Below are 15,799 nucleotides of genomic sequence, written 5' to 3'. Positions count from 1 at the left end.
CGCCACTGACCATGTACGATTTTAATTAACGAATGAATTTGGTCGTTCCATAAATTCTAATATTTTTTTCGTTATCGATCTTCGATGAAGTATCGTCCACTATCTGCCAGCAGCGTTGCTTTATTTCTTAGTTGTCCATTCTCTTAATCGTATTGTATTTTAGACGTCTAGTTATTTAATTGCATCATTTTTTAGATGTTTGCTCCGTTAATCACGTCGGTTTGTACCACTCTGTGTCTTAGGAATTCTATGAGAAAGATAAAGTGGTAATAGCAATTGAAAATACTAGGTTCGTTCGTCTGGAGCAAGCATTAAATGCAAGGACGTGCCAAAGATGATTTTCGAGAAATTTTTACGAAAATATTTTGATCGCTTTCTAAAATTCGCGGAGAGTTTGTAAATTAGGGATAAAAAAATGAACTTCTAGATAGGAAGGAACGATAAAATAGTAAATACGGTAAAAACTAACACCTTTCGGTTTTATATTCTTCGACATCAACTTTTCAGAAAAAGAAGATTATTGTTCGTTTAGGTATCGGACGAAAAGTTGATCAATGTAAGCCAGTTAATAAATTCAGATAGAGACAATTTTGGACTTGATTCATTACGGTTCTGATCCATTGATATCGACAGAAACCATTCAGATGGTATCAATATGCGTTGCAGTTTCATCATGCTTAATGACCCCTCTGGGTATAACGAATAATAATATGCAAATAAGGTTGATCTCGATCTTTATGGATACGATGAAGTTTAATAGCACGAGCAAATGCGAGTAGCATGGTACGCCAGTAATTAATCAAACACGTTACGAAAGATTACGTGAATATTTTATCGAAACGTTAATGCCGGGTAATGTAGGCTATACAATGTTAATAATTAATCGCCAATTGTGCTACGAAATGACTATGATTATCGAACGTCCTTCGCTTTCTCTATTTCTTTTTTTCGTAACTATTGGATTTCATCGTTTGAACTTGTCGAAATTTTTTTGTTCTCTGTATAATTGATTACCTGTTACTACAGTACGATTATACATAATTAAAAAAATATATATGTATATACATACTTGAATAAAAGGAGAAAATTAATTAAATTTCCTTTTAGTGCATTGACTATGTTGCATCGTTACTCGGTAATAATAAAAGTGTTACAACTTTCAAAAATGTGAATAAATAGTGTTTTAATTGCAATATTTCGATTAGTTGCAACAACGAGACTGAAAAACTCGCGTAATAAAATCCTCTAGATAAACACGAAATTTCCAATATCGTATTTGTCCGATTTTTAAGAAACAACACGCTTGCACCGTTTTTCCATTAACCCCGTTAAACGCATGACCAGGAAAAACAATACGCAAAAGTAGAAAACGCAAAGCGAGCTTACGGAGATAAAATCGGCGTGGAAGGAGCAAAATATAGCGTAATAAAAGCAGGATGAAAAGAACGAAAGAGCAGGCAAAAGGGTAAAGTTATGAAAGGCTGAGTTCTCTGCTGAAGATAATGACAGTCCAACTGCGAACACCTCTGGTGACTGAGAACCCTGACCGTTGTTATTAAACTTATTTCACGCGGCCATCTCATACCCAGAAGCCCACAGACTGGACGAATGATTTTCTTATTCGGACGTTTCGCTCGGCGATTATTTAAATGAAACGTTGACTTCGTCAGGATTCTATGGCGCGTAATGATGACGTTTGCCTGGCCTGGGCCACTAATTAATTTTTTGTTAATGTCGCTTACGATATTTTATTTCGGCCGGAGAAATTTAATAACATCGACGTTCGACGGATTGCTCAAACGCACAATTTGGGAAAATTACGAGAAAACGAGGAAACTTTTGTTGCTCGTCTTGGACGAAAGATCGTTTGCGGTATGACGAAGTATTCTCTTGGCCGGATTGATTTTTCTTGAGAAGCAAAGTCGCGCAAAGGAAGACGGAAAATCGCTCAAAGAAAGTTTTTCTTACCGATGCGTCGTTTGCTTCTTTTCGGCGAGCATCGTTTGCCAAGGTTTTACTTGCTTTTCTGCTTGAATCCTGGAAATGAGATTTTTGTTACGAAAGAGATATGGAAACACGTTCTCTTGTTCGATATATGAATAAGGTAGCAAGAAGAAGAACGAGATCGGAAACGCAACCATGGATCAAACGTTTGAATAAAAATTACCGACTTGTCTTTATCTTTCTATCGGAAAATACATTATGTACGATAAAAAATGTACTCGCCTCGTAGAGTGTAACGAATATCGACGCGTTAAAATGAAAAAATGAATAAATTATTACGCTTTGCCACTCTTTAACGTTCTTATCCTATGAGAAATATTTGTTGCTGGGCGGATGAGAAATTTGAGAATAATAGAGAGAAGAAATTCATCAAAAGTTAACGCAAAGAAAAGAATCTGAAACTGGTCATTTTGAGTCCAACGGTTCCAGTGTTAATTTCCCTAGGTTCAGCAGCAATTATTAGCTTCCGAGGCGTACTATACACAACCAAAACGATCTTAATAACAAACAGCTCTTCCCAGTGGGTAGAAGTGTCCGTTCGGGGGGCTGTCATTACCACCAGGAGGCGACTCGCTTCTTCGTAACTTCTCTTTCTCTGCCTCTCCGTGATCTCTTTCTGCGTTTTCTGCGTCTGCTCTTCTGTTTTCGCTTATTGTTGGTCTTCCTCCGCGTCTCCATCCATCCAGCACGTAGCTTTCTCTTCCTCTTCGTTCGTCCTTCTCTCTCATTTCAGTCTAACCTTTTCGTCCGTTCGTATACCCTCCGTCTCGTTCGTTTTCGTTCCACGCGCGACTCTACTCGACCTCTGGGAATTTCTCCGGCAGCAGCAGAGATAATGACAGTCGCGAGGGTGGTCGGGTGATGCGTGACCACGTGCCGACTTCCTCTGCGTGAGATTGCATCTGAGAGCGACTCTACGCACTGAAAAATCCGACCGGCCAGATCGGCCACGAGAATGGAATTTCTCTTTCGCCAGAAGATGGACAACCGTGAACAGATGGAGAACGATTGGGCATGATAATCGCATGAGAGATCCGCGTACACACGATCGGTTCCGTAATGGTTGGTTCTTTCGGTGGTTTGGCTTAGGTCGTTGATTGCCAGAGAAAGAATTTGCGAAACGAATCATCAATCGTGTTCGAATAACTATGAAATTATATTAAACGAAGATCATAATTATCTAAGGAAAATTATACTATTATTCTTTTGCCATTATTAATTTAATAAGTATGTGAAAAATATATCTGCTACTATTATTTAATAAGAATAATTTCTTGTTCTTGTCGTTACTCGTTCAACAAATTCGCCCACGATAACCAAGAGCTTCGCTTCCACACCCCAGAACAGGAAAAAGCCATGCCAGAGACACGATCGGTTCCGTAATGGTTGGTTCTTTCGGTGGTTTGGCTTAGGTCGTTGATTGCCAGAGAAAGAATTTGCGAAACGAATCATCAATCGTGTTCGAATAACTATGAAATTATATTAAACGAAGATCATAATTATCTAAGGAAAATTATACTATTATTCTTTTGCTATTATTAATTTAATAAGTATGTGAAAAATATATCTGCTACTATTATTTAATAAGAATAATTTCTTATTCTTGTCTTTACTCGTTCAACAAATTCGCCCACGATAACCAAGAGCTTCGCTTCCACACCCCAGAACAGGAAAAAGCCATGCCAGAGACACGATCGGTTCCGTAATGATTGGTTCTTTCGGTGGTTTGGCTTAGGTCGTTGATTGCCAGAGAAAGAATTTGCGAAACGAATCATCAATCGTGTTCGAATAACTATGAACTTATATTAAACGAAGATCATAATTATCTAAGGAAAATTATACTATTATTCTTTTACCATTATTAATTTAATAAGTATGTGAAAAATATATCTGCTACTATTATTTAATAAGAATAATTTCTTGTTCTTGTCGTTATTCGTTCAACAAATTCGCCCACGATAACCAACAGCTTCGCTTCCACACCCCAGAACAGGAAAAAGCCATGACAGAGAAGTATAAAATCCGCCGATTCATAGCAGATTGGCGAAAAAGGATCACAAAGCCGCAATCGGTCCATTACGCGATATAATACACAGTCGATTTCTTTCACTAAGAAAAAAATCCTGCCGCGTAATGCACGCTATTAACACACGTTGGATTGTTTTCTCATCCCGACGAAGGAATTTGGATAATTGGAAGTGTACTCTGGCCAGCTACTTCGACATTACGAATATATCGCAGTATATAAATCACGCGTATCTCGCGCGTCTTCTTTCCCAGACGCGTATACTCGTCTGTCTACATTCCTGTCCACAATTCCTTTACTTGTTTAGAGTATTCCTTCTTTTTCCTCTAATTCTCTTCCTCTTCCTTATTTTTCTTCCTTTTCCAGTCATTCGTCTACCCGTAGCTCCTGTTTAGCAGCAGCTACGCGATCGTTTAATTACGTACCAAACTTTCTTGCTTCCTGTTTCTATTCGACCTTGGATTTTTATATATTTGTGGAAAATTTAAAAGTGCAACCGATACGTATAATGTACGAAAATATGTAAAATATTTAAAATAGGATAACGTGGAATTTAGTAGAGGTTTGGCAGATATAGTTTTATTAAAAGATTGTGTAGATGCATGTACCGATTAATTAGTGCGTACATTTATTAAATTATATAAATTACACGTACAGGTACGTCTTCGGTGTCTATATGCGCGTGTAGTAAAAATAAAGCTTCATTGAAGTTTCAAATAAAAAGAGAAAAAAGGGAGAAATAATTTAATAGCTTATTTGTTTTATGTTTCCGGTGGTAAGAATCGTTGTCGCCAATTTTGTGAGTCGTTTCAATTTTTTATTGTGAATTTGTTTATTTGTTTGTCTGTCGTTAGTTTATAAGGAATTGACAAGATATTGGAATATATGGATTATTGTTAAACTATAAATTATAAGATCGATGTGCTATGGAAGTTTATGTCACTATATTGGAAGAGCAATAGCATATGGAAAATTAAAAAAATATATATAGGGATGAAATGGTGCGAAAAAAGCGAATACGAGTGTGCAAAACGCGCAAGATTCGACACAATAGACACGAATTTTTTTCCAAACTCCCGGCGTTTATTGATGGGTTCGGAAAATAAATTTATATCAAATTTCTGCCTCCTACCTACGCGATATCAAACGCCAGCACTTTAAAAAGTAAAAAAGAAATAATAAATAAAACGAATAAACGCGTAACGATTTTGTCCTTGATATTCAGATAAAATCTGAATGATATTTTCATAAGGATTATAGGTTTTATACTGGAGAGGAATTATACCCAGATTCTATTAATTTTTTGTTTATACCGAGTAAGATTAATATTTTTATTTATATGGAAAGAAAGTTGATGAAAAGAAAATCTAATATATTTGTCTATATATTGTACAAAGAAAATGTAGAATATAAATTAATATATATTTTCGATTATATAAGATGATTCATAGAGATAATATTCGAAGATCAAAAATTATCGCGATTCTTTGAAATAGAATTCTAAACATTTGTAATACTAATAAAATTTTTTGAGAGCTATCAAAAAGCTGCGAGTACTTCGTAATATTAAAAAAAAAAATAAATATACATTTCGAGATAACATCCGTAGAAACAATTATTACTCTGTCAAATAATGAAGGATGCAAATAAATTTCTCTTCTAAAAAAACGCATGCTTGAACAAGGACGTTAAACCAGAATTTCAATCACTCGCGACCATTACGTACGATATGTCCACATTCGACCAAAACCGAAACAATTGAACTTCATAGTCCAATTAATTTCAGTAAAATCGATCCTTGGTTACCTATATTATCCTGCGATATGGGCAACGTAAACGACAAACAAAATTTCAGTCAGAGTAATAAAGCAAGCGATATTCAATTCGACTGCCAATACTGACCAACTTTAATACTTTCTTGAGAAAGTATACTCCATTAATAAAATGAAGAAGCAGCTAAGAACCTAATAAGTAAAAACGAGCCAAAGAAATATTATTAAAATTACTCTGTTACCGTAAGTATCTTTTCAGTTGATTACTTGCGAGAATTAACCGAAGGTTTTACACGAACGAATTAAATTTCACTTTGCAAATTCGCGGAACAATAAACTACGTAAGCCTTAAAACTGTCGAGTTTAAAAGCTATTCTAATCTCCAAATGTACTTGAAAAATACGTCTCTTCTTGTTTAAGGGGATGTCCTGAATTAGAATGTTCTAAAACAGCGTCCTTTTGTGATTTTTTTTAGAGGGGAAAGAAAGAAACGAAGTCACTGAATTTTTAGATATGGTTTTATATATATTTAGCGAATAAAATAATAAAATTTCTTTTTAAAATAAAAAAGAATTATAACAGATTTCCTAAGCCTATTTCATGGGCTGCTGTTTTCAATCGATGTGAAAGATCCACCTCGTAATTCTTGACTGAAACAAAAGACCAAGAGAGGATTAAATTATTATATATTTTTCTTCTCGATGAACCAAAACAAAGACAGAAAACAGTGTGAAATTAGAAATTTTGGCGGGTTTAAAGAAAAAATGTGTGTAATAAAAAGAAAAAATAAACTTTAAGGTGATGTAACAATTTTTTAAATAAATTTTTTGACGAATTTTTTTAGTTCATCGAGAGGAAAACTATATAATAATTTAATCCTTTTTTGGTTTTTTGTTTCAGTCAAGTATTACGAGGTGGATCTTTCACGCCGATTGAAAACTGCAGCCCATGAAATAGGCTTAGAAATCTGTTATATATGTTCCATTTTACTTTAAAAAAATTTTTTTGTATTAGTTAAATATATATAAAACCATACCTCAAAATTCAATGACTTCGTTTCTTTCTTTCCCTTCTAAAAAAAATCACAAAAGGACGCTGTTTCAGAACATCCTAATTCAGGACACCCCTTCAGGTTCAATCTTCCAATTAAAACTATCTCCTTTTATTCCATTTAACGATTCGAGTCTATTTGCAATACGCTTAATTCCGAGTCTAATCGAAGATAAAAAATTATGTTTAGTCCATCGAGATATTTCTTGCAGAAAGTAAAAAACTAAAAAGATTTGGTATCCATATACATACATATAAATTATGTTAAACTTTGTACTGTAACCGTAATATCCTATAACGAATGCAATATTAAAAATAGATGAAGGAAGAAAGGCGTAAAAATTTTGACGAAGCGAAATATCGATTTTTAATACAATAAATTAACTCCACTTCCCGGGGAAATAGTGGTGACGTAAGTAGGTTAGCGGTTCTGATTCGTCGACGTTTTCTTGAGAAATCTGGATGCAATATAAAATATCCTCCGACGGAGCTGTGTCGTAAAACTTTCTGATTCCTTTGATACGCCGAAAGAAAAGGAAATGCGGGTGATCGAGTGCATGCACACGATGAAGCGCCTGCTTACATGCGACTTCAGACGATCTATATACGCGAAATGGATAAGATTTCCATTTATAGACATTTTAAGACACTCGTCGAGATGGAAGAAAGCGGTCGCGGATGAAATATATTTTTGCGTCTCGATGGAAATTACTCTGCGTGCGATATTTTTTATCTTCGAGATGTGATTCTCGAGATTCGAAATGAGAAGCTACTGGAAAAATCACGATGTGTCACACTGTTAACGAGAAAATTTATCCCGGAAGAGTTACAGTTCGTCGCCTTAAGAAGATTTTATTCGAATTTTATACAGATTTCGATAAACAAATCGGTTTGGTTATTAATATCGGCACATTGCTCGTATGCACGTCATTCTAGAAAAATTTAATGTAAATATCAATTCTGAATGGTACAAGAATCGGTATGGTTTACACTATGGTTGACATATATATTCTGCCGCTTCAATTATTTAAGCGCAAGTAGTATGCTCTATCGATGCAACTATTGGATTTTTACTCTTGCGCGTTTGGATAAAATGGCTTGCAATTAAAAATACAACGGAAACAACGGACAGTGTGTAGGAACGATATTATCTAAAACGAAGAAACTTCTTGGTGAGAAAAAACGATGCAATTGTAAAGGTGGAGTGGTCACATTTTAACACGTAACAAGGAATGTATTAAGGAAGGATAAGAGAATCGTAAGCGACAATTGTTCAAACGACGTGCCAGTATCAAAAAGTACCATTATACAAAACGATATAATAAGATTATCTAAAAGAAAAGAAACTCGTAAGGTTACTAGAGCCATAAATTTTACGATTCTAAAAATTAATCGACGACACTATTGAAGCTACTTAGCCACGAGAAGGCAACGATATTTGCAAATATAAATTGCATCGACGTGCCAGTATCAAAAAGTGCGATTATACAAAGCGATATAATAAGATTATCTAAAAGAAAAGAAACTCGTAAGGTTACTAGAGCCATAAATTTTACGATTCTAAAAATTAATCGACGACACTATTGAAGCTACTTAGCCACGAGAAGGCAACGATATTTGCAAATATAAATTGCATCGACGTGCCATTATCAAAAAGTACGATTATATTATTATTATAAGATTATCTAAAAGAAAAGAAACTCGCGAAATTACTAAAGCCATAAATTTTACGATTCTAAAAATTAATCGACGACATTAGAGAAGCTACTTAACCACGAGAAAGCAACGATATTTGCAAACATAAAATGCATCGACGTGCCATTATCAAAAAGTACGATTATATTATTATTATAAGATTATCGAAAAGAAAAGAAACTCGTAAGGTTACTAGAGCCATAAATTTTACGATTCTAAAAATTAATCGACGACATTAGAGAAGCTACTTAGCCACGAGAAGGCAACGATATTTGCAAATATAAATCGCATCGACGTGCCGTTATCAAAAAGTGCGATTATATAAAGCGATATAATAAGATTATCTAAAAGAAAAGAAACTCGCGAGGTTACTAGAGCCATAAATTTTACGATTCTAAAAATTAATCGACGACACTATTGAAGCTACTTAGCCACAAGAAGGCAACGATATTTGCAAATATAAATTGCATCGACGTGCCATTATCAAAAAGTGCGATTATACAAAGCGATATAATAAGATTATCTAAAAGAAAAGAAACTCACGAAGTCACTAAAGCCATAAATTTTACGATTCTAAAAATTAATCGACGACACTACTGAAGCTACTTAGCCACAAGAAGGCAACGATATTTGCAAACATAAATTGCATCGACGTGCCATTATCATAAAGTACGATTATATTATTATTATAAGATTATCGAAAAGAAAAGAAACTCGCAAGGTTACTAGAGCCATAAATTTTACGATTCTAAAAGTTAATCGACGACACTATTGAAGCTACTTAGCCACGAGAAGGCAACGATATTTGCAAACATAAATTTGTAAAAATAAATTCGTTCTGGCGAAATGAAGTTTTTCAATTTGATTTTCGCCAAAATCCGAGCAACAAATTATTCTCGTTGACAAAGCGTTGCTCAGTGGATTATTAACAGCGATCGTAATAAAAGATCGTTTCGTGCGGAGCACGGTGTTCGTCGTCGCGCAAGCACGGACACGAGCACGTTTTATAGAGGATTCCGCGTGGCTTTTGCGTGTGCCCGCCGAGTGGAAGTTACGCACAAAAAGATCTATCCGGGATGCACGCAGTCGTAAAATCTCGATCCCCTCGAGTGGATTCGAATGGCTGTTGGCGAGAGGCGCACGTAACCTAACCGTCTCGAAGCGTTCGTACTTGGTACGTACGTATACACGCGTGTAAAGCCATAACATAATATCTACGTTATACGACAAAGTTGTAAGATATTTAACAAAGGGAGATGGAAAAATATCGTACCACATTATTTTAAATAATATTTTCCATAGAGAGCGTGGTCGGAAATATTGTAAAAGCTGAGAAAGGACAGCGGGTAGTTTCTTATGCGAAAATAAATCAAAAATGTAAGATACAGTCTGTTCGTTCGAGATGTACTTTTTCAGAAAATTAATATCGACGATTCGTTCTTTATACGCGTATATGTGCAATACGTATTTAAATAATTAAAATATCAATAAGATGGCCATAAATATGTAAGTTAAGTTATAGATTATATACGGCACGATATTTGCTTTTTTTAAAGAAATTAATTAATTATTGCGAGATATATATTCTATATTTCGTGATTAATAATTTTCTACATCGAAGTCGTCGTCACACGTAATACATTTTATCATAGAAATACGTACTTGTTTTTAGGTCTGATTTGTGTAACCGTATCTATTCGCGCAGTGAATGTGTTAGAAAAGGGCGACAACGGCACAGTGCCGTGTAGAAAATGACAAAGATCAAATTCTTGTGGCTTAGAGTTCAGAAATAACGCATTAAATCAACCGCTTTGATCTGTTGAGTAATTAAATATGCAAACTCTGCTAAGTAGACCTCATAGGATCCTTGAAAGCGCCGTTGAAGAAACGTCCTTGACCGATCAGATCTTTTGACCACAGGCATAACTAACGTGTCATGTATTTTATAAAAAATATCACTTATATATTTGAAAAAAGAAGATAATATCGTTTGGTATATGTTTAAAACGTGTGATACTTTTCATAAAATAAAACAAAACCTAAAAAAAATTTATTTCATTTAAAACTTTTTCCTCTAACTAATTAACAAGCGCTCAATTTCTCTATTTTAGTTACGCTAAATTCGAGGAATTTATTATTTTCGAATATCAGAGCCGATTAGGTTATTAACTGTGAATTAGATCTATTTTATACGAGTTTCGGCATCTCGAAATGCATCGACGAAACCACTCGAACAAATGGTAAACGACGTTCTGAAAAAGAGTTGCTGAAACAAAGGCACGTAGATGTAAAAAATATCCAAAGTAGACTACTCGTTTTAAGTCTAATAAGTAAGACGAGTCTCTGTTTTAAATTCCATCTATGTCTTTGTAAGAAATGTAAGTTTATCCAGGACATCCACAGCAAATGCGTTAAACGTTCATAGTTTCCCAACGTATGGTTCGGATCGAAGGAGAACGAAAAAAAGAAGGAGTAAGAGAAAAAAAGTAGGAAGCAGGAGGAAGGACGGAAAAAAGGAAAAGCCGATTAGATAGTGCAGATCACCGATTTCTATATTGTCGCTCGTAGTCGAATCCCTCCGTACGGCGTGTTAGATCGAATGGTTTTATCCAAGCGAATAATCGTCCGACAGGAGAAGCCGAAATCGGATCAGCCTTAATCGAGCATACCGCGTCCATCTCTTAACAAGTTTCATTGTAACGTTTAATATTTTCCGCCAATATCCAGGGAAATATTTTCTCGCTGTCCGTCGCGCCATATTTTATTACCGGGCCGGACCGGCTCGCTCCACCGGCAATAAACTAGAAACGTAACACCGAATGGACATCGTTTACAACGAGATGACACATCCCAGGATTTCCCATCTGCTTATTTTGATTTATTACTCTCAGCCCGTTACGTTTAATTCTCTTGTCTGCCGATCGAAAACCTCTCGCGTTTCAAACGCCAACGAAACAAGCGCGAACGGTATCGAGAACGTTTTCGATGATTGGTCGACGATCGAAGAAGTCGGCTGAATCGAGGACTAAAAGGCAAACTGGTTGATGCAGGATTTCCCTTTTCGAATTCCTTTTTTCTTTCGTTCTTCTCTTTTTCTTCTTTTTTCTTTTTTTTTTTTTGGTAGGAAAGGGAAGAGTGACAACAGAAGAAATCGGCTGGATAGAGGATTAAAGGGAAACTGGTTGATCCACGATTTTATTTTCTTCTTTTGTTTCTTTCTTTTGACTCGCTTCTGCGGGAAAATTCTCCGCTTCGAGTATTTTTTTTACTCGTACGTGTTCGACGAGAATTTTTGAATACGCATTCGGCAGTTTCGGTATTCTAAAAGTTTTTTAACATTTGATCAAAGTGTCAAAGTATTGAAATATATAAAAAGCACACGGAGAAAATGCGATACGATCGCGTTTGTTGACTTTCTGATTGCAACGTTATCGAGTGGTTTGAAAGAGCAGCTTCGATATCATATAGTTGAGAAGCGAACAATTACTAGGTTACTACATATGAAGCTTTATAAAAATGAATAATAATTCGATGAGATCTTGCAAAGACAAAGCAAGAGCACGATCGATATTTTGACAATTAGAAAATTGCATCTTACCACTTTAAATCTACCATATTGAATTGTATATTAAAAGAGAACGAAGCGAAATCCTTTCCTAGTATTTCTATTGTAACGCATCATTTCATAAAAATTCGAAAGACTAAACTTGATCCTATATCCTTCTTCCGATAGGAAGAATCCGTAACAAGTAATTTAAAATTTACTCTTCCTGAAAGATTTTAGTCAGGGGAGACAATTATTGGCAATAAAATAATTAAAGCACAAATGACACACGATTAATAACTCGTAACATGAGATAAATATGGGTATCGTTTCAAAATATTAAACGTGCTCAACTTTGCCATGCTAGCTTTCATAGCATTCGTAATCATTCTAAAACGCCTAATAAATTATTCTAAAAATCTAATAAATTTTCTACACGTCGTATACTTGAAATACTTGAATGAATTAATACTTAAAATCATGATGTTTAGGTAGTTGGGAATAAAAAGTAGGCAAAAAAACGCAACGCAAGAATAGCCACGCACAGCATACGCCATAATTTCCTCATAATCGATGAAATTAGGAATTTGCATCGTGACAAGACAATCGCGAAATTAACAGGAAAATTGGACCAAAATATTTCTAAAATGCAGCAGGTTAACTGGAGGTATGTAAGTTAAAATATCTGTCGTGCAAGATTTCCAAGGATCCAGAAGAGCGGAAGGATCAAACGATCATGTTCCAAAGGAAAAAGCGAAACGCTAGCTCCGTCGTAACGATTCGTGCGTGCACGCGTGAGTGCGTGAGTCAGTGCGCTGTCACGCAGCCCGCCGAAGAAGCGAGGAAGAACCAAAGAAGATCCTATCTGCTCGAACTGGCCTCGCCATTAGTGTCACGAGAATAGGAAGGACTTACGTCCGCGGTGGGGCTACAGCTACAGCGTGCTACAAAAGTAGAAGTTTATTTGGCTCAAAATAAAAAGCTTATATACCATTTTAAATCGTATTGCGCAAAGTTTAGGTAACTCGTTTGGTTGATCTACCGAAATTTCTTGGTCCATTGGATGGTTAATTCGTATTCGTTGTAAGTTAAAGATAACGTCGAAATTTATTTGAAGATCGATAACGATAGTGATTTAACGTGATACAAAACAGAAGTCTTCCCTAAATTGCCGTATCATTGACAGTAGGTTTTATCAGTATTAGTAGTAGCATAGATGTTGTATAAATTTCATAGAATTTTGTCAACGTTGAATTATGGTTTAATAAGACATTTTTAGACTTATAGATCAATTTTAATAAATAGTTCTGTTACCTTTTACTGAAATTTTTCTTTAATCTGTACATATTTCGAAATTAATCAAAGTAAAATAATTTCGTATATGTAAATGATTTTGTTAACGTAATACGATTAACCGACGTTTAGTAATTTACTGGATGAATTATCTTGGTATTTCAAAGGAAAAAGAACAAATAGTTGTAATGATCGTGTTTAAAGAAAAGAAATCAAGAGGCGGAAAATTAGATGCGCGATGAAGAAATTCTAAATCAAGTGTTATACCAGATAATGAAGCTTGATAAATTGAAAAAAGTGAAACAGACCTAACTGATAGTTGATGATTTAAATGGTCACGGTTTTATTCTCCTCGTTTCATTCTGGTTCCGAATAATTAATTAGTATATTTAATATGCTGCTGAAATTACAATAAGCGTACTGAAATTAAAGCGGAAATAATATCTGCATGTGTTTTACAAGTGCTTTACTTTCTCATTGTTCTCAGCGTTATATCATTATTGTTCCACAACAAGATAGGAAATTATGCAAATTTTGAAATGCGTGGCCAAACTGAAACACTAAATTATCAATATCAATTGTTGCTAAAATATATATGATTCGATTAAAAAAAAAAACACTTTTTTACTATATACATATATGTACTATACTAAAACATGTAAATATACTTTTACAAAAAAAATTGACCTCGTCGAGAAAGAAACGTAAAATTTGGTCAAAGCATGTTGCACAGGAAAATTTGAATATGACATAGATATAAAACGTTTGCGTCCTCTCTTTGCTTCTTTCGAACCATTACATTGTACGTAGTTGCTTTAAACGTACGAAAGAATAGCCGAGTCTATCAAAGATTGATAAATGTCCAGTTATTTCTAACCAGTAAGCACGTTCGAACACTTAATCACAGTATCGTAAAATAGACGTACACGTTGCAACGTGGATCGACGACCTAAAGTGGTCACCCCAACGACTCTACCATTTCGTTGGACGAACGTGCGCCATTTGACGGCACCGCTTTAAAAGTCTAATTATTTCCAGATTTGTGGATCGTTCCAATAAAATCTTCCGAGCGTATCACTGAGTTTATGCCGCGTGTGATGCGCGCGTAGAACAACAATGAGGCCGCGAGCATTAATTAGAATTTCAATTAACCGGCTCGTAATGGCGCACGCATCGATCAGTGCATATCCGTTTTCTGAAAACGGCAACGGCCCAGGTCGAAATCCCGCGATCGCTCAGACATTAGCCCATAAAAATTGCAAACTCGTCCTTGTTTGCTCGGCAGAGCGCGTAATTAGCATCGATTGCGAGGACGACGTCTCTTTCTGAAAATTACCGATCGTTCCTTTGGAGAATTTAATCGTGAAACGTTGCATCGAACTTCGATTTAACCAATCTGTCGAAATTTGATCAACCGTAACCGAAAATATCATTTTTTATTCGATTAACTACCACGGAGCTCCGTTTAGTTTGATTATAATTATTTAAATAGTCGTCAATTCTTGAAGACTCGAGCAATCGTCTCGATACGACTTTGCCTCGATTTAATCTCGTTATCTCGTATTTTCGCGATTTCCTAATTAATTTTGCAGATTGGTTTCTTAATTTCATGTAGCTAAATAATCAGATTTGATATAAGGAAAAAAAACAGAGGATCTGAGTTAAATGCATAGATAGATAAACTATTGCCATGTGAAACTTGATTTAACATCGCATTTTATTCAACTCTTCTTAATTTTAATACTTTAAATGTACGTATTACTTTATGTTATAACATTGATAGTAGTATGCCAGTTTTTATTCGCTATCGACTATGAAGATGTAAAAATTGATAGAAATATATAATAATCGAGAAAGAGTTTATCGAGTATAAATCAGATGGTTTGAAAAATGTCGTTTGTTACAGTATCCTGCATTCCTCAATTTCTCGGCAACTCCAACTAATACAATTTCTAAAATTAAACAAATTTTTCCTTTCATACAAGGAGTTGGAGGACAGAATGCAGAAACGTAAATTAGCTGAAAAGGAATATCTCAATAGATTAAGAACATTAGGAACGTCGTTCGATTATTATACCGAAGCTGTGAGGAGCATTCGCAAGAAAGCTACGTTAAAAAGGTCGTTTTACGCTAAATAGCTGTGCAACAATTTCGTTTATTCGCATTGCCGTTTATGTTTCTTCTAAAACTAAAAAGAACTAAAAAGAAGGGAACAATTGCAACAGAACGAGGATCGACGATCGTCGATCATTGTCAAAGTTTTGCTTTCCATTAGAGTTCGTGTAATTAATATCATATTGGGTACACAGAGACTTGGTCGAGCGAGTAAGTACGTGTATCGTGGACGGCTGGTAAAGTGAATACCGTCTAAGCGAGATATTCGAAAACTGTCCGATTAACGATCCGAAAGTGCCT

General features: G+C 35.2%; 2 protein-coding genes across 3 annotated transcripts in view; one reads left to right on the top strand and one right to left on the bottom strand.

Moving 5' to 3' along the window:
* Positions 1-15,799, bottom strand: part of LOC132909915 (uncharacterized) — a 118,816-nt gene that overhangs the window by 43,099 nt on the left and 59,918 nt on the right. For both annotated transcript variants that reach the window (XR_009658640.1, XM_060965143.1), the window contains exon 3: positions 1,969-2,037. Coding sequence is in view for 1 of the 2 variants with exons in the window: in XM_060965143.1 (XP_060821126.1) it covers positions 1,969-2,037 (69 nt within the window). In the remaining variant the exon portion in view is untranslated. The remainder of the gene's footprint in view (positions 1-1,968; positions 2,038-15,799) is intronic.
* Positions 1-15,799, top strand: part of LOC132909873 (prosaposin) — a 296,649-nt gene that overhangs the window by 245,369 nt on the left and 35,481 nt on the right. The gene's annotated exons all lie outside the window — the stretch shown is intronic.

The sequence above is a fragment of the Bombus pascuorum genome, chromosome 8 (genome assembly GCF_905332965.1).
Source record: "Bombus pascuorum chromosome 8, iyBomPasc1.1, whole genome shotgun sequence".
Taxonomy (NCBI): domain Eukaryota; kingdom Metazoa; phylum Arthropoda; class Insecta; order Hymenoptera; family Apidae; genus Bombus; species Bombus pascuorum.
The sequence above is the reverse complement of the archived record's forward strand: the minus strand, read 5'-3'. Positions and strand labels throughout refer to the sequence as shown.